We start from the raw sequence: 26,240 nt of genomic DNA on the forward strand, positions 1-26,240 counted from the left end.
AGCAGCAAGTTGACATCGCATTTATAGCCAGTGACATTTAACCTAGAAGGCACTGCGTTCAGGCTAGTTGGTACTGATCCATAACTTATGTAAGCGCTAAAGGCACGTACGCAAGATGAGCGAAGGACATAGCAATTTTATTTGAAGGGAACACAAAATCTATAGGTGTAGCCTTGTCTTGTTTTCATGCCTTTTCTTTCTGGAGGCTACACATATATATTTGGCATTCCCTTCTAATAAAATTTCACTTGAAAGTAGCGCTTGTCCTGTGTCCTTCGCTTGTCTTACGTACGTGCCTTTAGCGCTTACATAAGTTATGGAATGCTTACATGAGCATTCAGTGGGAGAGTTTTTGGTGCTCATGTGCTCACACTTAAAGCTATCTATGGCCATTAGTCTCACAGAGAAATATATCTCTTTCATAGCAATGCTGCCAGGGCCTCCTCAGAATGTCAGGGCTACACAAGTGGCTCCAGGAGCAGTGGACATCTACTGGGATCCTCCTCTCAAAAATCCTGATGTAGTTCAGTGGTACCGTGTGCTCTGGAGGAGCGTTGGCTCGCAGAGCATCAACAGGGTAAGTACTGGGCCACAATATAAAGCTTTTCAGGTGGAGAAACTTGAAGCCATTGAATCTAACAACTTTTCTTCCTAACAAGTTTATCTTTCGGCCTGTCAAATTGGAGTTTAATATTTGTTCATAAATTAATAGTTTCAAGTAATATACAGGAAGAGGTCCTGAAGTGAATGCTCTAATGGTACCTCTGAAAACAGTATGCAAAGAATAATATGTAGTTCTTCAAGACAGCAAAACCGGTCATATAATATCTGGGGTTTTACATCTCAAAATTACAATGTGACTACAAGTGGCGCCATAATGAAGAGCTCCTCAAATTTCGACCATTGAGTGTTCTTTATTGTGCACTGACATCATACAATTGTAGCGCCTCAATGCGCCACTCGTCAAGGAAGAAGAAGTTGGCATTTGGGCCGCGCGGCGGGTGCAGCGCGATAATAATAAAAAAAATCAGTTCGAAAACCGAACGCTGTCAGGGTTGGGTCTTTCCCGTGTTAGCTCCAACACAGTAAATGGGCCTCTAGCATTTTGCCTCCGTCAAAATGCGACTCACATGGCTGGCACTTCACATGGCTGGCATCTGCGGCCGAGATTGCACCCACAACCTTCAGGTCAGCAGCCGAGTGCTATGACTGCTACAGCACCACAGCAGACAATACAGCAAAACTATAACTAGCTATGATGCTAAAGGTGAATTTCTGAAAATGAAGATAGTTTAGATTCTTTTCTCCAAGATTTAAAGCCAACATTTTCATAATATGGACGTTTGAATTGAACAAATCAATTTTGCTATTCGAGCACTTGTTCCGCTAAGGTGATACAGTAAAAGCTTGTTAATTCAGACTCACTTAATTTGCATGCACGGTCAATTCAAACATAGCTCCCTAGTGCCAGCACAGCCCTGTATATTTTTATGGAGAAGAACTCCTTATGATTCGAATGCACCAGTATCCCCAGTGATTAATTCGCACTGCAGGAGCCCCCGCTTTTCATAGTTTCTCACAGAAGTTGACCCAGAAAGATCACAACGTGTTGTAAAACCAAACCAAACCAAATTTACTAAAGATGCAAAACAATGAAACAGCAGCGTTTCTCAGCAGATAAGAATTCAAATGGTGTGCTGGAGCTTATGGGCAAGCTGAAAACAGTGCCCACAAAGTCGCGACTGAAGGATCGCAAGCAAATTCAAATTACTGATTATTTTTAAATTCTGCCATGTAAATAAACGTGTTTTGGAACATAAATTGCCTCATATATTTCGACATTAATTGGCAGCTTACTGCCAATGCATGTCAGCACTTCTATCTAGCACACCACTGACTGATCAATAAATTCTCGCTGTGAGAGCTCCTTGAGCTCAATTTACGAAATCACTTGTCAGAAGCTTGTAGCAGCACCTAATACGCAAAAACGAGCCATACAGATCTTCTTCGGGCTCTGCCTGCACAGTGTGGCATGATGTCCGTTCATTCTAGTGCCCGCCCATAATTTAAACTTCACTTAATTCAAACAATTTCATAGTACCCTTCATGTTTTAATTAGTGAGCTTTTATTATAGTACTTTTATTTTACCCTTTAGAAGTGTACCTCCCAACCAATTTTTCCTGGTGTCTATTTCAATCCACTTAATTTATGAAGCACATTTTCAGTTGTAAGTGAGACTAGCTGACAAAGGTGTCATATCCAAAGACAAACCAGCTGTAGAAGAGGCAGCATCTTGCCACAATTATTGTGATCATTATATATATATATATATATATATATATATATATATATATATATATATATATATATATATATATATATATATATATATATATATATATATATATATATATATATATTTTTATTGCAAAGATTCAAGGAGAAACATATATAGAAAGAAGGAAGTCAGGCCCTTTATTCCTTGCTATTGTGGTTTGTTTGCACACAACATTTATATAGTGATGTCTCATTAACAAAAGAAACGCTGTTGTTTGGCAACAAAACAGCCAATATGACATGACAAAAGAGTAACAGAAATCCACTTCTCCAGAAATCCACAAATCCATCTAGTGACATAGTGAAAAGGCATAATAAGTACACAACAGTCTATGTATGTTCTGAAAAGTGGTCTCTACAAACTGCTTTGTGATAATTGGTTAAGGGGAGACGCGGGTCGAAAAATCGCGTTTTTCCGGAAATTTTCACTTTTTTGTTTTCAGTCATATTAGATTCTTTAAACATTCATGTTTACCAGAAATAAATTTCAATCGGTAATTTGTGTCAGAAGTTACTGAAAAATGCGCTCAAGTAAGCCCCGGAGACCTAGAAAATCGCTGAAATCTGCCGAAATCGACGTTTTGCCGGCCCCGGTATCTCGAGGCAGCGGCACCGTGCGCCATTTGTAATCACTGAGGCGGTTAGAGTTGTCCATGCTCTCTTGAACACAGGCTCGAAAAGTCTCGTCCGGAAAGAAAAAATTACTATAAAAAATCCTTTTTTGAACGCCCCTGCGTGCCGTTTGAATCGCGCGGCGTGTCACGTGGTGCCGTAGCGAGCCCGCCTTTGGCTAGCACAGTGCCCGCTTGTCCCTTCAACCCCGCTCTGCATCGCAAGCTGAACTTCGCAAGGATTTATTCAATTCGTTACGCGATGAATCCTGCCAGAAAGCAGGTTTACAAGGTGAAAAAGTACCGGACGATAAACAAGTATGTGGGAAAACGTCGTAAAGTGCGTCGTCAGACTGCGGCACAGGTGAACGGCCCGGAGAGGTCTAGGCCTAACCCCAGCATCGGCAACTATCGCGACAGTGACTTCGCCGGCGACCTCGACGCTGCCGCAAACTTCGTCAGCGCCTCACAAAAAAAACTGGAGTTTTTTGAGAAGAACCAAAGGCATGCGCATGATGGCGTATCATCAGCAGTGCTGTGCGACATCGATGCGATGACGGCACTTGTGGGCGGAGCGGAGTGCCCGTCTTGCCGTGAACACAAACTTGTTGTTCGCGAGGTGGCAGAACGGCGCAAAGGACTGTCGTCCTGTCTCGAGTTGCGGTGTGAGAACAGTGAGTGCGCGTCTGGTGAGTGCACGTCTCGACACATACGTCGAGGCGTGTTGCCTCTGGCGAAGCCGCCGCAGCATCCGACGACTGCGCGGAGGTGGGGCACTACGGCAACGGCAGCTCGCGCGATAGCTTCGCGGCTAATGTGAAAGCTGTTGTAGCCTCGCGTGCCATAGGCATCGGACATGACCAGCTTTCGCGGTTTTGTGCGATTGTTCGACTAGCGAAGCCCATGCACCACAAAACCTTCCAGGCAATCAGCAAGAAGGTTCACGATACTGCTATGAGGGCCGTGACCGAAAATTTGAACCAGGCAAGAGCCGTAAGAAAGCAGGTGGTTGATAGTAGTGACGTGGCCGTAATGTATGATGGAACTTGGCAGAAACAGGGCCATAAAAGCCACAACGGAGTCGGCGCGGCTATCTCCTTGGACACCGGCCTGTGCTTAGATTTCGAAGTGCTGTCGAATTACTGCCACGCTTGCAGTCTACACAACGACATGGGCTCTGAAGAGGAAATCTGGCAGGCCTACCACAGACCTGTCTGTGAGAAGAACACCGACAGCTCTGCTCATGGCATGGAAGCTGAAGCAGCACTACGGATATGGGAGCGCACTTTGCTGTATGAGACTCCACTTCGCTTCGCAACATTTCTTAGTGATGGCGACAGCAAAGCATATAACGGAGTTTGTGATGCCAAGGTGTACGGTGCAGGTGCCATCTGCAAGGAGGACTGCACTAATCATGTTGCGAAGTGCCTAGGCACTGGCATACGCAAATTGCCGACACCACTGCCCAGAGGTGAGAAGCTCAAGCCTGCCACCATTGAAAAGCTGCAGACATATTATCAGATCGCCATCACGGGCAATAGAGGCAACCTACGGGACATGTACACTGCCATATGGGCGTCCTACTTTCACTCTTGCTCCACTGATGGTGCTGGCAGCCACAACTTCTGCCCACCAGGCCAAGAATCGTGGTGCAAGCACAAGCGTGCTGAAGCAATGGGCGAGCCTGCACCACAGCATACACCACTTCTGACAAAGGCACAGGGCCGGGCACTGCTGCCCATATACAAGCGCCTTTTTGACGAGAAGCTGCTGGCCCGATGCCTTCGAGGGAAAACTCGGAACGCTGCTGAGTCTCTCAACAGCAAGGTGTGGCTGCTGTGCCCAAAAACAAAGTTTGCTTCCCGAAGTGCTGTGGAGACTGCCACAGCCATTGCTGTGCGCTGGTATAACCGGGGCCATGCAAGCTTCGAGGTGGTCCTGGAGGAGCTTGGTGTTCTACCACCAGCAAGCTTGACCACCCTGGGGGACTACAGCGACAAGAGGCGCATTCAGAAGATGAATGCCCAACAGACTGCTGAGGCGAGGGCTCACCGCCGCACATCGGCCAAGAGAGCTCGCCTACAGGACTCCGCTCGGAAGGACCGCGAAGGAGTTACATACAGTGCGGGTGAATTCTAGTCACCGTGGCCAGCTCCTGGACATACTGCCTGGACACACTTTTGAGTGTTTTCAAGTGCGCCCTAATTAGTAAACATGTTTCAAACTTTCAAACGTGTTTTTCTCATTTTGAAATTTTTGGTCACGGTCACATTTCACTCGCATAGTTTCATCCCCTTAAAATTGTCCTATTGCGATGAAACTTGGCACACACATTCTTCAAGGTGTGTAGAGTGCCGTTATCTATTCTGATTTATGATGCATAGCCATTATCAATAAAAACATACCAAGAAATGATACAAGGAACCCTGAAAAAAAGAAGTTTGGCAGGTCTGTTCATTTTTTGTAGTAACAGCTTTTTTTTCTCGTAATTTTAACCTCCTAAATGCACACAGTAGTTCATGACAAGCATAATAAGCTATTACACAAACATCTACACAAAAGTTTTGATGTCGAAAAAGCGAGAGTAAAAATCCCTTTGTTTTGCTATTGCATGTATAATAACTTTAAAAGTAATGAGGCTACACAAAATCTGATAACAGTTTGGAATCTACAAGAAAAAATATCTCTGTGGCTAAATTTTGGAAACCCTAACTTGAAAACTAAAGAAAAAGTGTTTTCGAGTAGCATCTCCCCTTAATACAAAACAAGAGTGTGTATTCATAGTCTGGTGGCAGTTTAAACAAAGTTATACCTCTAAAACTGATTTTATTTTTGAATTGCTGTTTCATGTAATCAAGGAGAGGCAGTGGCACTGCCGTGTACTATATAGCACAAACCGCCGGGAACTTGGTCAGCTTTATCAGAGGATTTACATTTTCAACACTCAGTCTTGAGTAGTCATATTGAATGCTCTGCACACGTAAAAATAATTCAGGAACAATTATGCGTTCGTACATTCAGGGTATGTCTGCAACAGTGAACTCAAAGCATCTAGTGCCTGCTTAAGATGTGCCCCTTGAGTGTGACAGTGAATTATCAGCTTTTTCCACCTGATCCCAGACTAAGTTTGCTGGTTTTATAGCTAGAGGTCAACTGGAGCTCTCCTAGAGGTCTGCAGCTTTGCTTCTAGCTCGATTAATCTGACAATAAACAAGCCTATCACAATACATCTTCATTTTTAATTGATTTCAGCAAAAAGTTTGACTAGGGTATTTGTCTTTATTATATGTCCTTGGTTTTTGCTAAAAAGAACAGTCATTAGAGCTGTGAAGGTCAGAGTTCAATCTTCCTAGTCTTTAATTGAAAAATTTGAGACGTCAGCTATAGAGATAGTCCTTTTGTGTTTGCACTAAAGCAAATTTTTTTCAGGTCAAGTTGTCAGATGGTTTCCTAAGGTGCAGATACTTTATTATCACTATTTATTTTTAGAATGAAACACTAAAGCCACCGTTCCAGTTCCGGGACATGGAAAAGGGTCTGATCTATGAATTCCTCGTCAAGGCTGGCAACCATTATGGCATGAGTGCCAGCACTCTTCCAATTGTCATTCATCCACCTGGTAAGTGGGTCATATTTTGTGTATGTGTAAAACTATATGACAGCATCATTGTACATTTCAGCTCTACAGGGTTTATTTAATTTTTAATTTGCTGAAAAGTGCAGTAAACATTGGAATGTCCTGATTACATCTGATGTTGCTCTTGTTACCAAGTTTACGCACATGATGGGGCCTAGCTGGTGATATTAATATCAAGACATTAAAGTATGCTTGTTAATATGAACATATGGCCTCAAGTACAGAGAGGTAGGACATACATGGCATTGCCCTTATACTCATAACTAATGTTTCAGAACTGGAAAAGTGTGCTTGGATTGTGCTGGTTGGTAGAATTCAAGCAGACAGTACTTTAGATGCAGTAAAGACTGTGCTTGTGAATATGAAGTAAAGTGCCTTTGGTAAGGTACCCTGAAATTAAGCTTATTGTGAACACTGAGAAAGCCAGCATCCTGACACCAACATTTCTTTATTGGTACTCAATACACAAATTTGCTTATACTATTTGTAACTTGGACTTCATGTACGAGGAGTTGCCCTTCCCTTTACTTTTTTTTGTTGTTGTTTATCATAAGTATTCAGAATACCAGATTGCAGTACTAGTATGCAAGATATACTGTGTTGATAAGGGACTGGCTTTTTGTGAATGTCAAGCAGCGACAGAGTACCATATTTTACAGAAATTATCATGTTACCTATTGTGCCTAAGGTAGTAGTTTCATGGCGGTGTGGCTCTTGTTGCTACAAAATCCACTGTTTCAGGTAAAATTTGCTCTGCCGTGAAGCCACGCTTCAGTGGGAAGGCTCTATGTTATTTGCACCCAGTTTTAATTTTTGCTATGTTTAAAGCACACAACCAGTTCAAACTTATAAATTATGAATTGTACCGTCTCTCTTCATGTATAACCTACACTAACTACCACAGAATGTGAAAAAAAAAGTTTGTCTAACTTGTGTTTATAAAGTGAATAACTGCACGTAGTTACTTTTTAGACCCTGTGTCTGGCTCGGTTTTTTAGCATAGATGTGCATGATATTGCTAAAAAGCATCATTCATATGGATGGCTCTTTTAAGTTAAGTTATGCCCCACGCTCTAGCTTTAGCTGGTGAAGTCCTTATTCGGCTTAGTCTGAGATCTACACGGCTATTCTAAATAAATTTGAATTGACATAGCACAAAAAAAATGATCAGGTTAAAGGTGTGCACAGGCTTCGGGTAGCCCAAAAGTCTGAGCCTGACCTGGCCCGTGGGACAGGCTCGAGCAGCTCGATGTTTTTTCACCTTGAGCCCGAGTCGGGCTCGGGCTTCCGTGTTTATTTATTGGGCTGGGCTCAGGCATGGTAAAATGCCCGAATGAAGCTAGAAATATAGATGATGTGCTAGAATTGTTCTTGTTTGTTTGTGTTCTTTCTTTTGAGGGTAGAATTACACTTTTTGTGAAAAAAAAAAAATTGTTTTGTTATTTTTTTAGTTTGGGCATATATGGCTTATTTAGCTGAAATTCACGGATTTTAACACTAAGGGCTGGGAAAAGAGCACATACATGTACTAGAAGTCATAGAACTGTCAAATGTGTTTTGAATGTTTTTTTAGCGTATACATATTGAAAAAATATGTATGCACTAAAAGCTATGAAGTCATGTGCTTTATTGTGTCATTGATCGAGTCGGGCTGGGCCTGGGCAGCGCGTACTCCATACATCATCGCCTCCGGCAAGCATAGGGCACGGGCCAGGCCAGGCCGGGAAACTGGGGCCCGTGCACATTTCTAGACCAGGTTGCAGACACAAAGTGTAGCAGCAACGGTTGGACCTAACAGCCGAAGTAGGTGTGGCAGTGAACAGCGAATTGTCATGGGGTGTTTGCCATTGCCACTCATCGATGACTGGGCCCACCAAGTCTCATTTACTCACAGAATGAAGGGAATTTAGTTCATGTGTAGATGTGTGGCATAGCATAACTGGATAAGCTGATTGATTCACGGAGTTACGGTTGAACTTAACAGAATTGTGATGCTGCTAATGATGTGAATGCTAAAAATTGTTTTATATGCAGATACAGTTATATAGCACAACATTTAAAGTATAAGCTGAATCATAAATGTGCTCATGAGCCTGAAATGAAGTTTCTGTGCCACTGTTGAAAATGCTTAGCTGGCACTTTTGCATCAAAATATCTAAATAACATTAGATGGAAAATGAGCAAATCAATCCATGAATGAAACTTTCTTTTTTTTGTGTCAAGGAACAGAGCTGCTTCCCTTAGATTTGTCAATGTGTGCCTCTTACATCACGATTTTATGCAAATCCCATCCTTCAAATAGAAATTATTTGACTCTCAATAATATTTGCTTCAACTTTGCTCTGAATCAAGAACTTCTTTGCATAAGTACACCTTTACTGTTGTTTTACCCTTTTATTTTTTTATTTTTTCAAGACTATGCCAGTGTATCTTATTGAAGCAGCTGACTGGGCTAGTAGGGTATTAGAGCACCATTATGATAGAGATAACTCTTATCCAAATTTTATTACAGGGCTCTGCATATCTAGGGTGGCCATTTTTAATACAATAAGAATAGTACAACGAAACATTATTACGGCATAGTGTCTGCTATCTAACTACCTTTATTTTTTGTACATTTTTTATAAGCATACATGTCAGCGTCAGTAAAGAGAATTTGCAAGAGCTTTACGTTGTTATAACCAACACTTCATATTTGTTTTAGTTCTATTGACATTTAACTGTATAGAAATATAAATGTCTACTTGATTAAAAACTGAACTTTATAAAGCTTGTTGCGGGACATTGTGCACAAAACTTCCGTAATATTTTCAGGCTCTGCAGCTCTATCTGGACAAGGTCTGAGCCTGGGTGGAAAGATAGCCATTATACTGGTGATGACAGCTCTGGTGCTTGTGATTGCTGCTGTGCTGGGCATTTTCTACTGGAAGCGCTGGAAGGCCAAGACAAGGCCTCCTGGTGTGTCGTTCGAGAATCCCACCTACCTCAAAGATGGTGTTGTGCTGCAGGTATGCATGGCAGTTAACCGGCATGCATCTGAAGAAGTGCTCTAGTCTAGTGAGAGAGATTCATGCTCATGTAATTATGCACCGATTTTATCGTTTGAGCATAAATAGTTTTATTCAGGAGTGTGGTAAACCCACGGCCTCATATGCAGTGAATTTGAAGGTGAAATCAGCACTCGTAGAGGTACTGGCTAAAACAATATTAGATACTTCAGCATGACAGAAATTTTCTAATCCCTTGACATTTTCTTGCTCATTAGGCAAAGGTGTCAATGACTATAGCATTGTGAGCGTGACATTGATGTAGCAAGCTGAAGTATTCATATAATAGAAGTGCAACTTCTTTTTGACAGTGGGTAGAAAAAAGTAGTATCACCATGGGAGAGTGTCTTGTATCCACATCACACGTGAGACCTCAGCATGGAGCAAGTGAGTCAATATACTCAACAGTGTGGTGTAACCTTGAAGAGTTGCATAATCAAGATCACACACACATGCATAAAGTAGCTTTTTTCTTATATTTCACTGGAAATAGACAGAGGAAACACCTTGTAGGAGGTAATTCAGATTTGCAGCTGGACCTTGATTTTCAGCAAGCCCCAGATATCTTGTAAGACAAAACATGTTTGCACAAAGCATTTTCCAAGTCAGTAGCAGTTATTTAAACAGTAAGCACATCAAAAGTTAATAGTACTATGTATATTGTCTTATGGTTGTGATGGTAAAGAATGTAAAAATTGAAATTTGTATTAGGTGAACCTCTACTTGGCAAAGGAAGTAACACTCACAGTACTATGATAGCAGCGAGCAAAGTCATCAGTCATTGATGATTAGCCTCTTTCTTATGTTGGTTTTTTAATAGTACATGCTCCACTGCACTCTCCATTGTTATCACTAGTCATTACAGAATGTCCAGAATGTACAGTTTTTCACATTATGCACCAAGTCCATTACTATTTTTGAGAATGTTCCAATACATTCAGGTGTAGCTAGCACTAAGTGTAAACATGCCCCAGAGCTTTAGCCCGTGAAACCTAGTCACAAGAAAAAAAAAACGTGTACATGTGTCAGTCCTACAATGAAATGTAAATTAAACCTGCACATTGGCTATGCTTCTCAGCAAAATGGCGCTGCAACATCATATTTAATATCCCTGCTGTAGTCTCTTGCACTCACTTTCCCTCATAAAAAAGGCTGTGCCAACTTGTCCAAGCTTGATATGGCCCTATGACAAGCTGTCAACAACATTCATGACAATTCTTTATCGTTTATGCTTGCCACAACTGCATGCACGCCTTTAGGCAATATGATGCTGACACAATGCAGTCTGACTGCTGCTAATGCCATAGAACATACACTCTAAGGTCATCAAGTGCTGCCCAAGCATTTTCTCCTGCTAATAAATGGATTTCCTACCTTTCTCATGGGGAAAGCCATAGGAAAATCTCGCCATACTGGGCCTTTAATCAAGCCCATGTTTTTATTTCCATGTCCTCAAGGTTTCTAAGCCTCTGCACAAGCAACCATATCTCATGGGCCATAGTTCATATTGGCATAAGAAAAGTATCAAGTATAGCATAGAATGAGTAACAGCACAGAGAACAAAGACACCCAGAACTTTCTTGTCCTGGGTTACACTCGTTTATATTATTTAATTATGTACCAACCAGCCCTAATGAATGTGTAGGTTAACCTACATGTCCATATTGCAGTATTGTTCTGTGTTCGCAGATGGCACCACATTCCTGTCAGCAGACATATTTGTTCATTTCTGCTTGTACCAGAGGCACTCCTCAGTCACGACATTAACAGAAATCTAGCTGATAGCTATCACATGTATAAACATACACATGTACCGGGTTCTATATTGGGGGGTGGGGGAGAAGTGAAAATCCCTCATCCAGCAGTTGAGTCTAAAAGAAAACCAACTTTGCAATGGATGCGAAACTGAAAATTAAGTGATGCTTCTTACAACGGCCTGCCTTTAATTTATGGCTTCTCTAAAGTAAAGGCGGAAAGTAAACCGTTTTATGGATGCAGCATTAGGAGTCCTTGGCTGACATTATAAAAAAAACATGCACACATGCATGGCCATAACCGTGAACTTAAAACCATGAAGGATAGGGGGTGACGGAGTAGAAGTATGGAGCAGACTAGGCACCCTGCCCCCCTCCCCCCTTGTGTACATGCCTATGTGCACAAAAGCATAAGAATGTGCACTGAAAGCTGAATTAACTTGCAGGCAGTCTTCTGAACTAAATATGAGATTGGGATGTTTATGACACTATTGTCTAGAATGGCATGTTTATTTACTCCATGTTCACAAAGAGTTGCAGAACCCCTTCCCAAGTTATCTAGCAGCAGCACCATATTGCGAGCAAAGTTAACCATAGCTTATATAAGTGTGTCAGGGCCCTGTTTTCATATATCCACCCAATAAAAGTGCAATAAATAGTAAGACATGCTTATGGCCCTACAGTTTTTTAATAGAGCTTTAGTTGTTAACCAGACTATCAAGGAAACATTTTTTGCACAATTGATCTCATCATTACAGTCTCATATAAACTTGAGTACTTACATGCATTTATTTTCTCTTTACAGAACACATCGGGAGAGGGCACAGCCAAACCTGGTGAAACAGCTGTTGAAAATGGTGGCCACCGAAATGGCCGCCCACGGGCTGTTGAGAACTGTTATGAAGACATACGTGCAGTCAGACTTTCCTCGTGATCTGGGACAGATTGCACATCCTGTATTCAGGCCTCCTCCTCTCTCTGTGAGGGAGTTCTACATTTTGCCCTGATGCTACACTGGCTGGATTAATCGTCATGGGAGCTTCAAAGCCCGTGTCTTATAATGAAACAAAGACAACGGGACAGTATATTGCCTAGTGACTCTGAATCCATGGCGTTCTCAAAGAATCTGCCATGCTGTGTGTGCCTCGCCAAATGTAATGAGGCCGATGTTCTTGTGCAACGACGAGAGCAAAAAAGCTTGCTGCGATGAGACTTCTTCAGCATCTGGTGAATATCTGCCACGTGTTTAATGCCTTAGTGAACACTGTTGCACGAAACCTTTGTTTTGGTTCTTCGTGTGCACATGATGGCAAGGCGATGCTCAGCCTTGCATCAAGATTATTGCCCTGGAAATCACGCTACTCTTCAAGATTTGTGAAACGGGGTGCCTCGTGCTTTCTGGACTGGTGCACACTCTGCATCCATACAGCATGCAGTAAGCATCTGCCTTGCACCTTGTAGAACTTCATGCTGTTGGGGCATATGCCATCCCCTTGCCACATGTGCCAGATGAATGAATGTGCTGCACGCCTTATTTCTTGTGTAGAACCTTCTAGCTGCACGTAATGATGTAAAGCCAGCTCACTTTGGCATAGATAATACTATAACTGGCTTTGATAAAAAACTATAATATTTACTCGGCAATTCTTGAAAGGAGTCTTAATGAAAGTGGACATACCGTCTCCTTAAGCACTGCGGCAGCTTGTCACATTGTTAGTTAATTCATCCTAGTGCTTTCCATTGCTTGAAATAGTCCCGCTTACCAAATCAGGCTGTTCGCAGGAATGTTTTATTGCAAATTTTGGGAAAAAGCGTAGTCGTGGCTTTGAAGCATTGTCACTGATTCAAAAAGGTGGCATATCTCCTTTGTGCAGTACCAATGCAGTTAGTGCTGATAAGCTGGTTGATGTTCTGCTTAGCCTATGTATTTGCAAGCTATGAAAAGGAAGGCAGCAAAAAGTCAGAGTACTTAAAAAATAAATCTAAGGAAGGGCAGTTGCTTCTTGTGGTGACACCAGCAGAAGACGACTGTCACCACACTGCTTTGTACATAAATGATATGTGATAACAAAGAAAGCGTTTATGACATGTTATGGCATTCCATTTTTTCGTTGCTGTGCTTTTCTTATAGTGCATTTTGTGGCTTCTTTCGTGTGCAAATTTGTTATGGCCTAGTGTAGTTTAAAAATGTAGAAAAGTTTGACAAGGCGATTTTCATCTACCATGATCGTGATATCATGCCGAGTGATTTCAGTTGTGTAATTTAGCTTTTACATGTGTTCAGTTATTGCACACTTTTTATGGCATTAGACAGAATTTGCTAAAGAAGAATGCAGCAGTCATTGTGATATGCAATGTTGTCTATAGAGGATCTGTGTTACTACCATTGCAGTGAACATTCCAGTGCAGCCTACCATCCATTTCTGTTGCAAACTCTGAACCAAAATTTAATGTGTCACACACCATGCTCAGATGAAGATTACAAACCAACAATGAAAAACAGCCATTTCATTTTGGAGCAGATTGTAACAACAGCAAACACACTGATGTTGATATCTGCCTTCAAATGACTGTAGTTTTGTTGATAGAATCTTAGCGTCAGATGTGTTGGATGTTAAAGTCCGACTTCAAACTGTACGACAGTAGGACTGCAACATCACCGAAAATTGTTCAAACAGATCGCATATTATAAAATTATGGAGTACTGACAAGAACCCTTCATGTTTAGCTGCCCACTTTTATTGAAGGGCCAGTAAACTGGCTCAGACTTTTTCTTGCACCCCACAAACAAGCTTGCTAATTCATACAGTAGACTACGGCAATCACATTTGCCGAATATTACAGTGCTGTGCGTTGAGCGGACCCTCCATTTTGAAAAACAAATCTCACGCCTGTTTCCCTCACCTGATCAATCCTCTTCGTACATGCACAGTGATGATAGCTTGCCAATAGACAATGTTACGCACCACTGAACTCGTCAATTGGTTCTTTGCACTACAAAATGGCACTTTGACCCTGCGGGGGTGCAGTTTCAGCAGAGCAGCCTAAATTTTGATTTTTCTGTGCTGCCCTCTGCCGTTTTGTAGAGCCCGAGACCACAAGAGAAGCGATATTGCCAGAATGAAAGCCTCCAAAACCATGAGGTGTCTCACTACTTTACTGCAAGAAAAAAAGTGCTCCACGCTTTCTGCCTGTACCAATATGACACGTACTCACGTGGGGCAAGTCCCGCTCTATCTTTGATTGTGCGCAGATTACGTATCACGGATGTCGAGTCATGTTGTTGAAGTGGGCGGAGTCACGACGACGTGGTACTCTTTCCCTCCCTGAGAAAAGGGGAGCGAGCGCCTGTGCGAAAATTCGAAACTGACTGAAATGGATGTTTTAACCTCTGTAACATTCTTATTATAGTACCACATATTCGCAAAATTCTTGCAGTAGCATGTTCACATAGCAAAAGTGCGCATATTTCTCTTCACTAAAACGTTCGGACATCAGGGTTGTTTACTAGCCCTTAAAAAAAAAGTGGTCAGGGGAGGCTGTCCTCTCAAGAACATGTGTGACATTGAGATTGTTATTTTGCTGCAAAGGTTATGCATGCCCATAAAAATGTTTGAGAATTTGCTAGCAGATATGTATGATTGTATAGTCCAACAGTAGCAACATGTGACAGTTTGTATGATGTCCACAACAAAGTTACCTGTCCCAGTCAAGCTCAGAGATGAGATGTTATTTTCAGAGAACTATAGATGCTATTTTCCTTCTTGCACAGAAAAAGTGTGTACAAAATGAAGCAGGATTGCTTTCCATGCTGTTCAGTTTTTTGTGCAAGTAGAGAACTTTGTACATAAATACAAGTGATGAAAAAGAAAGCAGCGATTATACTGATGCTGTGCATACACATAATTTTATATTGAAACGCAAAGCTGTAAATAATGCTAATGTTTTTTTTTAATAAAGAGACTTCTGTTTCTTTGATTTGCACTTTTTCTCTAGTAAAGTGCCTCGGGGCTACTTCTAGTGCAGCAAGGAATTTCGTTAAGCAAATAGTTTGGGTTCAATGCCATCTTTTCAACAGAAAAATGTTTGCAAAGCAGTTTTTATATCGACACACACATACACAAAAAAGGTTGCACGATGATTTCTGCATGATGCCAGTATCCTGCACAGGACTGAGGAAGCAGCCAACGCTACTAAGACCGAAAGGTGTACGCAGCAGCTAAGATCAGAGGGGTGACAGAGACAGTGATACGAAATGCATGCCACATTTACTAGGTAGTACACCTGAACACTCTGCTTTATCCCATTGTGCTCCTCGGATTGAAATTTACATTGCCAAGCCTAGAGGGATGAAAGCGGCAGGGTAAAACTTCCAGTTCAAGCAGGATGATGTCCTAAAGCAGAGCGCACAGGCCTCCTATCTAGGTGGTGTTGGTTCAGCAGAGAATGCGGACAAAGAATGCATAGACGACACAGGCTTCAGAGACCGAGGATGACACGGTGTAGTGGTGATACCCTCTTTTTTTATGAAGCCCCCAGTGTGGTAGAGCAGCAGGAAGTGTTCCCTTTCTCTGCTCTGTCAAGGCAAGCACATAAGTTGTAAAATCCCAATGGGAATTCAGATGCCGTTCCCCTGCTACATATGCCAGCTTTCTCACTCAGTGAGCCATTTCATGTTTTGCATCAATACTGTATTACCGGATACGAATGCATCATGACACAGATGCAGAGTGGTAGAATCTGGAAATACAAACCTGAAAAGGCTTTCAGCAAGCACACAGAACTTGAAAATGAGAAACTGCTAAACACATGCACCCATTGAAAGAGCACCTATAAAGTACTATAAACAATCTAATATTTCAAGGCGACTTTTATGCTTTATTAAATGAGTCTCAATCTCATAAGCATGGCATGAAACCATAAATGCTCCAGCATGATGAATAATAATTTCTTGGCCCAATTAATTATAATGAATATTAGTGACCTTAAGATGCATGCCTTAAAAAAACACAAGCACACACATAGTGCCACATTGTGCCAATCACAATTGACTGGTCAGTGGTGTAGCCAAAGGGGGGGGAGGGTTGGGAAGTTCAACCTCTCTCTGAAATTTTTCATGCGACCCCCCCCCCCCTCACTTACCCACCTTTTTTTCGTCGCTTCGCGCTGACATGATTTAGAAACTAAGCGGTGCTACTATCACTATACATTTCTGGGCGCTTTTACACTGAATAACACCTGCACACGAGAAAATGTGTCGCAGTGTTTGTCAAGGCTTTGGCACTCTGAAATTTTAGGCAGGAATTTCGGCCGCAAGCCTTGTCAGTTGGCTCAACGACGGGATTAATGCTGCAGTGGTGGTCATACGTGTACCCGCGGGAAGAGATCTCGCCGGAGTCGACCAATACGATAATTTTCATTAGTTATAGGTTTGTTTTAGTGATAAAAGCCAGGCACATTTCTAATCTCTGATAGGCTTCATTCTAGTATGTTACAGTGTGACCCTTCTTATGTGTGCTAAGACATACTCTAGTCAGAGACTAATGTTTCTATTGAATCTTTGCATGTTCTGCTATTCTGCCTTTAGCCGTTAGACCATATTAAGGACACGTATAAATATATTGTACACTCGCATCTAAGCGATGTTCTGTAAATAAGCCAAATATTGTTGCGCGTACGTGCGCATGCACGACAGAATGTGTACTAAGAGCAGCGCCGCCTGCCGAGAAATTATCATCAAGCGTTACCTTACGGCGTTTTGGCGCAGTCATCGAGTCTCATAGAAGGGCGCTGATTGACATAGAACAAGAACTGCCTGGCAATACGTGTAGGCAGCATATTTCTAAGGGGTGGCTTTGAATTGTTCTTGCAGTGACACTCAATGCGAGAAACCGGAACTTTAGCGACGATACATGTCGGCTGGTAAAGTCTAGCCTTAGAAACTAGCGCTCGATCTTCCCCTGGTGGAAAGATTCGTGGGCGTACATTTCCTCTGCTTCCCTTCAGGTGCTGGTAAGGTCGCGCTCGTCCAGTATTTTACTCCGCACGCCAAACGTTGTGATTGCGCCACAATGGAAGGCTGGTAGCTACTGTTGCGTTGTGATCCCATACCACAAACCTGAATGAATGCAATAAAGTTGATGCCAGCAGTAAAACTTCAGCGACTCGCATCAGAATGCCCCAAACAGACAACCGACAGGCATGGATTGTACACAGTGTAAGTAAACTCATGTTGCATGCGCTGGCAGTTTTCGTCGGAGTTCATGCGTTCTGAGAAATTGATTATGCTGCACTATGCCCTGAACAAGACTGAAGTTCATTCCTTCATCACTAGTGAACCGATGACTCGAGATTTTGTGTGGTACGGGGCTGCTCCAGTTCGCACCGGCATTAATGCGGCAAACATGAATGCAAGTACAAGTTAGAACAGTGTATACATGGCATATCTATGCTTTGCGGTTAAATATTCTGTACAGTTCTAAATCTGTTGACGTAAAGGGAAACGACGGTAGCACACTTGCAAACAAAGGAAGACACCTTGCCGCAACATTATTGTTTCAGGGGGCAGAGCGACAAAATCTAGGAAAAAAACGTAAATAAAATGAGAACAATACGTGTTTTTGCTCGTATTTAAGTTTTCTAGCGCATATACCCAGCGAATAAGCTATTTCTATGTGAGTAACTGAAGTCTCGTCCTAGGTGCATTTTAAATTGAGACCAACTGAACATTTCTCAACAATGACCACTTTTTCCTTGCAGATTTTGCAATAACACCTCTGCGATTGAAGTACTTCATTGCTATAAAAAATCACAGCGCAACTGTAATGTCAATCAAGGGTGCGAGAAAGTCTGTCTGAAAAATGACGTGTGCGAAATCCTGCTGCCAACGGGCAGCATAACTTATGAAAAATTACTTAAGCATATTGCAAGCATGCTTGGATGCGTGCAGCAAAGTAAAAAATGTTGACTAAAAGCTATCACTGTGTCAGGGCTCCTTGACATACAGAGCTTAACATAAAAATCATTCCTATATGCATTCGGCCTCAAACATCGACAGTAAGAAATTATTCGCTCAGCAAAGTAAGAAAAACCGAAATGTAATCATGAATGCACAAAAACGTGCTCCGTATACATCTCATTCCTTGTAGTAAGCAGAGCCGTCCTTGACTTGTGAAACGCACTTCGCCACTATGAGGACTACGCCATCTATTCTTAGCAGAGATTAACAATTAACGATGTCTTCTCCAATTGGGCGGGTCATCGCAAAGATGCGTTTTCGAAGACTAGTCCATTCAATGGTGCAACAAGAGGCTGTTGCTCCAAACGGTCACTTTACAAGTTGTTTATTGTATTTTACTGCGATTACTTTATTAAGAGCACCAACATCATTTAAATCCATAAAAAAGATGGCATCTAGGACTTGAAAAATTATAGGTCGATCAGTATCCTGCCCGTTCTCTATAGACTATTCACTAAAGAATAGCTAATAAAATTGATTGACTTGTGGGGTTTAACATCCCAAAACCACCATATGATTATGAGAGACGCCGTAGTGGAGAGCTCCGGAAATTTCGACCACCTGGGGTTCTTTAACGTGCACCCAAATCTGAGTACACAAGCCTACAACATTTCCGCCTCCATCGGAAATGCAGCCGTCACAGCCGGGATTTGATACCGCGACCTGTGGGTCAGCAGCCGAGTACCTTAGCCACTAAACCACCGTGGTGGGGCAATAGCTAATAAAATTAAGGCATTATTAGAGTTCAATCAATTGAAGGTCAAAGCAGGATTTCATTCAGGCAACTCCACAACTGACCATATTCATACCATCGATCAGGTGATACAAAAATGCCCGGAATACAACCAACCCCTATACATAGCTTCCATAAATTAAAATGAGAAGTTTGACTCAGTCGAGACATCAGCAGTAATGCAAGCACTACGGAATCAGGGCATCGACGAACGCTACATAAACATACTGGAAGAAATATACAGCGGATACACAGGCACCATAGTTCTTCATGAAGAGAGCGACAGAATTTCAATAAAAAAGAACGTAAGGCAGGAAGATACCATCTCTCCAATGCTTTTCACTGCGTGTTTACAGGTTTTCAGGGCCTTAGATTGGGAAGAGTTAGAGATAAGAGTTTATGGAGACTATCTTAATAACCTGCGATTCAATGACATTGTCTTGATGAGTAACTCAGGAGACGAATTACAGCTCATAATTACCCTACTGGACACGGTAAGCAGAAGAGTAGGTTTCAAAAAAATATTCAGAAAACTATTGCGCAACAGTCTCGGCAGAAAACGCTACTTTGCGACAGATGGAGAGATGCTGGAAGTTGCAAAGGAATATGTCTACTTAGGACAAGTAGTAACCGCAAAGCCGAACCATGAGAGTTAAATAACTAGAAGAATAAGGATGCGGTGGATCACATTCGGCAAGCATTCTCAAATCATGAATGATAATCTACCACTAACTTTCAAAAGGAAAGTGTATAACAGCTGCATCTTGCCGGTACTTACCTACGAAGCACAAACCTGGAGGCTTACAAAAAGGGTTCAGCTTAAATTGAGAACGACCGAGTGAGCAATGAACAGGTAAATGATAGGTATAACTTTAAGAGGCAAGAAGAAAGCAGTGTGGGTTAGGGAACAAACCGGGGTTAAGGAATAGTTGAAATCAAGATGAAGAAATGAACATGGGCCGGGTACGTAGCACGTTGGCAGGATAATTGCTGGTCATTAAGGATAACCGACTGGATTTTCAGAGAAGGCAAACGCATAAAGAGGAGACACAAAGTTAGGTGGGCTAATGAGATTAAGAAATTTGCAGGTACAATGTGGTAGTAGAAAGCACACTATCGAATTGATTGGCAGATCATGGGAGAGGCCTTTGTCCTGCAGTGGGCATAGTCGGACTGATGATGATGATTTTACTTTTACTTACTCTCTTCACAAGCATAGCAAGGGAAGACAGGGGGAGTCTCATGACTTTGATATACATGTACAGAATTTGCTCAGACTATACCGCTGACAGTCACGTCGCAGAGGAGAGCTGATGCCTGCCTTCCCCCCTACCCAGTCGGGTCGGTGTGCCCCCCCCTGAGAAACATTTCTGGCGACGCCCTTGTGACTGGATGTGTGATCACATGCACTAAAACTTCTAGAGATAATATTGAGGAGTGCACATGCTGAATCGAAGTCCTGCATGTAAAAAGAAAATAAAATTAGATGGCTACTGTGGCGCAACCTTCTTGCTTTGATGAAAATTGTTGTATCATGCCCCGAAGCGGCCATGTGCAGAGGTGCGAGTAGTTGGACATGGAGCTGCATGCGAGTCTTTTCTTAAATTTATGTCTACCCTAACATAGCTAGCAAAGACACTTTACAAGATTTATTTGCCATTTCTCACCCAGCTGCTGCCTAGTGATACTTGGTGAGCGCTTACAATGCACTCGTGTTAAGACAAATGGTGACAGCAGCATATAATACCAGTTGTGACATTGTTCTCAAACTTAAAGCTGGCTTTTCATGACCACAGAAACATACCATACTGTATCTGAACAAAAGCATCAAAATTGCATTCTTCAACTTGATCAAGAGAGACATCAACAGTCAAAGTGCACTGGACATTTATTCAGTGATACCATGCTCTAAACAACACACACTACAGGGGAACATAGGCACAGAGGAAGATTCCCAACAACTGCGGAAAGCAGCTTCTTCGATTTCTTTTTGTTTTTCAGGCATGTAACGATTTGAAGTAGCATAGAGTAGTATTGAAAAGTGAATTACAAGAAGGATGTTTTATTATGGAAATGACTAGCACACAAGTAATCACATTTTTATGAAACACACTGAGTTTACATGCTTACAAACACGCTTAGCCACATCTAAACAATGTGGGTATTTAAGTATCGCTGGCTACATGTTTATCTAACTAGAGTACACAAGTTTTGACTGCATACTGATTGCCTTATGGTGGTGATAACCTGAGAGACTGAGGGTATCACAGCATCTCCAGTGTAAGCGCTGTCTGTTATGCTGTTCCTTTCAGGGCAATGTGACTAGGGTTATTTATATTGAAGAAATGAAGTGCAGGGAACCAAAAGCAGTGCCAAGAGAAACAAGTACGCTAGCAAAATTGCCAACACAATTGTCGTGCACAAGTGTTGAAATGAAAAAATAAATAAAACCAAGGTTACATAACGCTGCTATCTGTTACAGTCCATAAGGTGGCCCCACAGGTAAAAAGATGCAGGGAGTGATTCTTGCTCCAAGAAACAGCATAGCAGACAATGTTTGCACTTATGGTTTATTTGTGCGCCTTTCTCCAATGCATGCATGACATAGTACAAAATGCGGGAGGCTGTTCTTATGCAAAGTACTGGTTTTAGGAGCCATATGATTCTTGATGCTTTGGCTTCAAGTAACACATGCATGAAGTCCACAGATTGCAATAAGACAGCATCCACATTAACACAGAGATGAAAGAAACTGCCCTTGTTTTCTTTTTGGAAATTTTCAGCTATTCATTAGCTAAATGGTCAAGTATTGCCTGGAGTCATTGAAATACTATTCGGCCCTTTTTCATGTTAACAAAGCATGTGCATTTATATAAACATTTGAAATCGGCTGACAATTTCTTTTAAATGCCGGCATTTGGCAATTCTGGAATGCTTTAATGCTATCCAGGGCTTCAAAACAAGTTTTGGCCCCATTATATGATTCAATTCACAGATCTAGCAAACAAATGATTACACAACAACATTGGTCATTATTAAAAAAACAGATGTTGCATTCATTTGCCTTGGAGCAGAAAGCCATACCACTCAAGTTTTAGTACCAAAAAGTACTTGTTAGTGAGTTGGTGCATCATTATGGGGAAAAATTCTAGATGCCTAAAACACCACAAGAAGAACCTGCTTCTTTGTTTTTCTTGAGGTGTTTCAGGCATTTCCACATTTCATCCGGCTACACAAAAGAATGCTGGTCTGTTGTGAAACTTTCTATGCAAGAAACTTCTAGTGGCTACATAAAGCAGTCAAGCCAATTTTTGATTAAACAGGCACCACAGCGATGCATGAGAGATGGCGCATCAAGATTGTTGCACAGTGCAGATTAATGTCAATATTTTAATAGAAACTTTAGCAGCTACATGCAAAAACCTACAAGTAGTGTTTTGTGTTCAACTTGCCCCACATGTTGAGAATATCTGCAGTGATTTCATATGGGCTTTAAACTCAACCCTCCCCCAAAAAAGAGAGACCCTGCTCACGCACCTATTCAGATGTAATGAAAAAGAGTAAATTATAAACAACACATGAATCAATAAAAAGCAACAACAGATGAAGGAACAAATATTGGTGAAGGAAGACAAAGAGGATAGTCCTAATAACTTAGTCACTAAAAAAGCCTTCCAGCATTAGCATCCATCATGTCAGAAGATTTGCCCTCAGCTTGTTGCAGATGAAATCCCATTGCTTGACTTTCCAAAGTGTCGTCGTGAAGGCCTGGAATGCGGTCGTATGCTTTGTCTAGTTTGGCTCCACTGAAGTCAAAGCCTGGGTTTTCTATTTGAAACTTCTCGAGGTCCAGTTTCTTCATCATCTCGTGCATGATATGTGGATCTGGTGCATACTGTCCCTCAAGCAGCGATTCCCACACCTTTTCCGAATTAGCAGGTTCTGCCTTAACAAGCAAAATCAACACACGCTGCCGCTCCTCAATGGTCCACGTTGATTCATCAGCAACAACAGTGCGATGAAGGTTCCCAGAAAAGAGCTCCTTTCCATGCACTGTGCAAGATATGTGCTTAGGAGTAATCTGGATCCGAACATCCTTGCCTCGTGTGCCTTTGGGAACTTCTATCTCGGCAAATACTTCAGCCACTGTCTGCCACCAGCGACCCCAAGGTGTTGGGCAACTCACAGCACCACTCCGCTCATCAAAATGTGACAATGGCATTTTAGTGTGCTCTCACGAACAAGTCAGATCTGTAGCAAATGAGAGCAATGAAAAGCTTATAAAAAACATGAGCAGTAAGATTAACAGTTGTTAAAGGACCACGGACCAAGTATGGCCATCAAAGACAAGCATGGTAGGTACAGTCGACCCCAAAAGTTTACGGACCACACAAGCGCCTGGCCGAAAGCCTCTTCATGACACTTCCACTACGTCAGCGGCAGTCGCCAGCATCGTAGCGCCCTGAAAGCATCCCTCCCCTAGTTGATGGCCTGCCTCTTTTCTGACTGGGTACAAATATTTTTCACCTTTCGCTTTTCAACACGACACGCTTTTGGCATCTGCGTCTACGAGCTTCTGCTTGGAAAGCATAACTGTTATCAGTCACATGGATGGATGGATGGATTGATGTGGCTGTACCCTTTAGATCGGGTGGCGGCTAACCCCACCTAGCCGTAATACTTAGTGAACCAACAACTAGATTTATGTTTTTTTTCCCCCTTTAAACAGTGAAATATAGGACTGGTACTTTGCAGTGAATGGTTTAATTTTCACTCGTGCCTTGACTTTAGCCACCTATCAGATAACCTCCTTCTAGTTAATTCTACCCACTTAAAGTCTATTTTACCCTCCCTGTCTCTAAACCCCACTGCTTTGAAAAACTCTGCGCCATCGTCCTGTACTATAGGGTGAAGCCCTTTACAGAACATTATCAGGAGTTCCGCAGTTTCCTCCTCCTCTCCGCATGCACTGCATACCGTGTCTACCCCTTCGTATTTGACCCGATATGTCTTGGTTCGCAATACTGCTGTCCTGGACTCAAACAGTAGAAAACTACCCGTAGTACTATCATAGATCCTTTCCTTGGCAATTTCCTGCCTGAAATTTCGATAGATCTCTAGCGCGGACTTCTTAATCATGCCCATTCTCCACATGTCAGTTTCCGTTTCCTTCACCTTCTTCTTAACAGATAGTTCTTTTTGGTTTGGCCCCCTGCTGTTTTCTAAGTATTTACCCGTCAATTTTCTGGTTCGCTTCCTCCATTTCGTATCGACATTCATGTACAAGTAGCTGAACATAGCAATCTTTATCACAAAGTGACACTTAGCCAACCTTTGAGGCACGATGTGATAGTTTTGATACTCCTATGAAACAGCAATGTGATGGTCATACTGTAGATAAGCGCTTATTGGCATGCGCTCTCGTGGTCCCCAAAATTCTGTGGTCGACTGTACATCATACTATGATAATCATATCTAAAAAAGTTACAATGATATACAGTTCATGGAGGGACAAGTTGGATAGCACCCTGTTCATTTTGTTTTTTGCCCTCATGTCAGTGAAAATTTGCATGCTGGTTAAAGGGTCCCTTAGCAGTACCCATTCCAAATTTTGTTAAAAAGTTGCAAGGTGCCACCAAGAAACCATTTTACTAAAGGAGTTTAAATTAGTCAACAGAGCAGTTAATGCGGGCATATGCTCCTTCTTTCTCACCTAGCACCGGCAAGCATCTACATACAAATCACGCAATGAGCCCTGCCTCCATTTATTTTTCTATTTATCTTCACTTTCAAAGGCCACGTTGCGCGTTTCATAATGGTTTAAGTTGTGTGACATCACTAGTTAAATTACTAGCAACGAATGCTATTTGGAGCACTCATGGAGTGGAGCAAATATTCTTCTTGTGTTTATATCATTATCTTGCATTTCGCAACGTATCAAAGAGGAAGATGAATACTTGTTAGACAAAAGTCGGAAATACCTGTGGTTGTAGCTACGAGAATAGAGTTAGAACATTGCACAGAAACTATGGCGCATAGCACTCCTACAGTGACCTCATGTTTGCATAAATTAAACCCAACGACTAAATTACACCGCGCACAAACTGAAAAGAGAACAAAAACACTTAATAAAGTCTAAACACTTATCATTAACAAGGATATACAATAAATGAACACCGGCGCATGTTGCGCAGCTGTCTGTGATCTGTAACAAAGACGTTTTATGTTAGTAATTATGTGGTTATACACATAATTCGAGGAGCAATGGTGAGGTTCACGTGTTATGATTAAATAAGGTGACCAACATACACGCATCACAGCACAGAATTTGCGCCTAGACATAAACGCTGCTAAACAAAAAATAAACTTTACTGCTGCGCTAATAGACGAGTGATTATGTGCCTATGCCAATGTGCATGTTTTTGTTGTCCACCAACTATTAGCATTAAAAAATTCAGTTTCAATAGAAAAACGACATGCCAGTTACTTACCAATCAGCTACTTCAACTAACTATACTTTTACTAACCCTGTACTACTCAAAACCCACCACTGCTCGATTAATTTTCTACTTCGCCACAGTACACTAACCTAACCACGCGCTCAAAATAATGCACCCAGCAAAATAAATAGGTTGGGGCCCCTGGTAGCCATGCTGTAATGTGCATTTAGCGCTAAAACGAATCATTGCATTTTGCAAAAAGATTGGCATCACATTACCAATGTAAACAAACAATCAAGCTGCTTTTTTAAATTAAAACGCAGGAACAAACACGCCATTTTAATGATAGCTTAACAAACTTGATTACGTGCCAATGTAAGTAAACACACACTTACTCAGTGAGAGAGGGTATAAAAGGATGAGAAGATGTACAGAAAGTCAGAGAAATGGAAAGAAGGAAGGTAATTGACAAGATGGCTCCGTATGGTGAAGAAGTTGAGCGCTATGGGAACAGGATGCCCGTGCGAAAACACAGGCGCGACAAAAGTGAAATAAGTTGTTGCCTCAAGTATCTTATCTTCGGCTTCAATGTGATTTTTTGGGTGAGTGTCACTGTCATTCGGCCTTCGCTGTAGTTCCTCCTGAAGCGGTCTTCGAATTCT

At 41.9% G+C, this 26,240-nt stretch overlaps 4 protein-coding genes across 10 annotated transcripts in view; 3 read left to right on the forward strand and 1 right to left on the reverse strand.

Moving 5' to 3' along the window:
* LOC119162229 (Ig-like and fibronectin type-III domain-containing protein 2) overlaps window positions 1-15,365 on the forward strand; it is a 254,828-nt gene extending 239,463 nt beyond the window's left edge. For all 5 annotated transcript variants that reach the window (XM_075879049.1, XM_075879052.1, XM_075879048.1 and 2 more), the window contains 4 exons: window positions 426-577; window positions 6,439-6,568; window positions 9,401-9,594; window positions 12,193-15,365. In XM_075879049.1, the coding sequence (XP_075735164.1) occupies window positions 426-577; window positions 6,439-6,568; window positions 9,401-9,594; window positions 12,193-12,321 (605 nt within the window). In that variant the 3' untranslated portion in view covers window positions 12,322-15,365. The remainder of the gene's footprint in view (window positions 1-425; window positions 578-6,438; window positions 6,569-9,400; window positions 9,595-12,192) is intronic.
* Window positions 2,501-6,422, forward strand: LOC142776101 (uncharacterized). The gene has a single exon (XM_075879053.1). The coding sequence runs from the start codon at window positions 3,853-3,855 to the stop codon at window positions 5,086-5,088; it is 1,236 nt and encodes a 411-aa protein (XP_075735168.1). The 5' UTR covers window positions 2,501-3,852; the 3' UTR covers window positions 5,089-6,422.
* Window positions 15,366-21,008: 5,643 nt separating the features above from the next.
* LOC119161546 (nudC domain-containing protein 2) lies at window positions 21,009-25,786 on the reverse strand. Its single transcript, XM_037414087.2, has 2 exons — window positions 25,630-25,786; window positions 21,009-23,389 (listed from the first exon to the last, which is right to left on the reverse strand). Exon 2 carries the CDS (start codon window positions 23,358-23,360, stop codon window positions 22,800-22,802), a length of 561 nt encoding a protein of 186 aa, XP_037269984.2. The 5' UTR covers window positions 23,361-23,389; window positions 25,630-25,786; the 3' UTR covers window positions 21,009-22,799.
* Window positions 25,787-26,016: 230 nt separating this feature from the next.
* Window positions 26,017-26,240, forward strand: part of Tsp26A (Tetraspanin 26A) — a 67,897-nt gene continuing 67,673 nt past the window's right edge. For 2 of the 3 annotated variants that reach the window (XM_037414085.2, XM_075879054.1), the window contains exon 1: window positions 26,020-26,180. In XM_037414085.2, coding sequence (XP_037269982.2) covers window positions 26,025-26,180 — 156 coding nt within the window. In that variant the 5' untranslated portion in view covers window positions 26,020-26,024. Of the gene's footprint in view, window positions 26,181-26,240 lie in introns of all 3 variants that reach the window. The other variant, XM_037414086.2, reaches the window with a different exon arrangement.

The sequence above is a fragment of the Rhipicephalus microplus genome, chromosome X (genome assembly GCF_043290135.1).
Source record: "Rhipicephalus microplus isolate Deutch F79 chromosome X, USDA_Rmic, whole genome shotgun sequence".
Classification (NCBI taxonomy): Eukaryota; Metazoa; Arthropoda; class Arachnida; order Ixodida; family Ixodidae; genus Rhipicephalus; species Rhipicephalus microplus.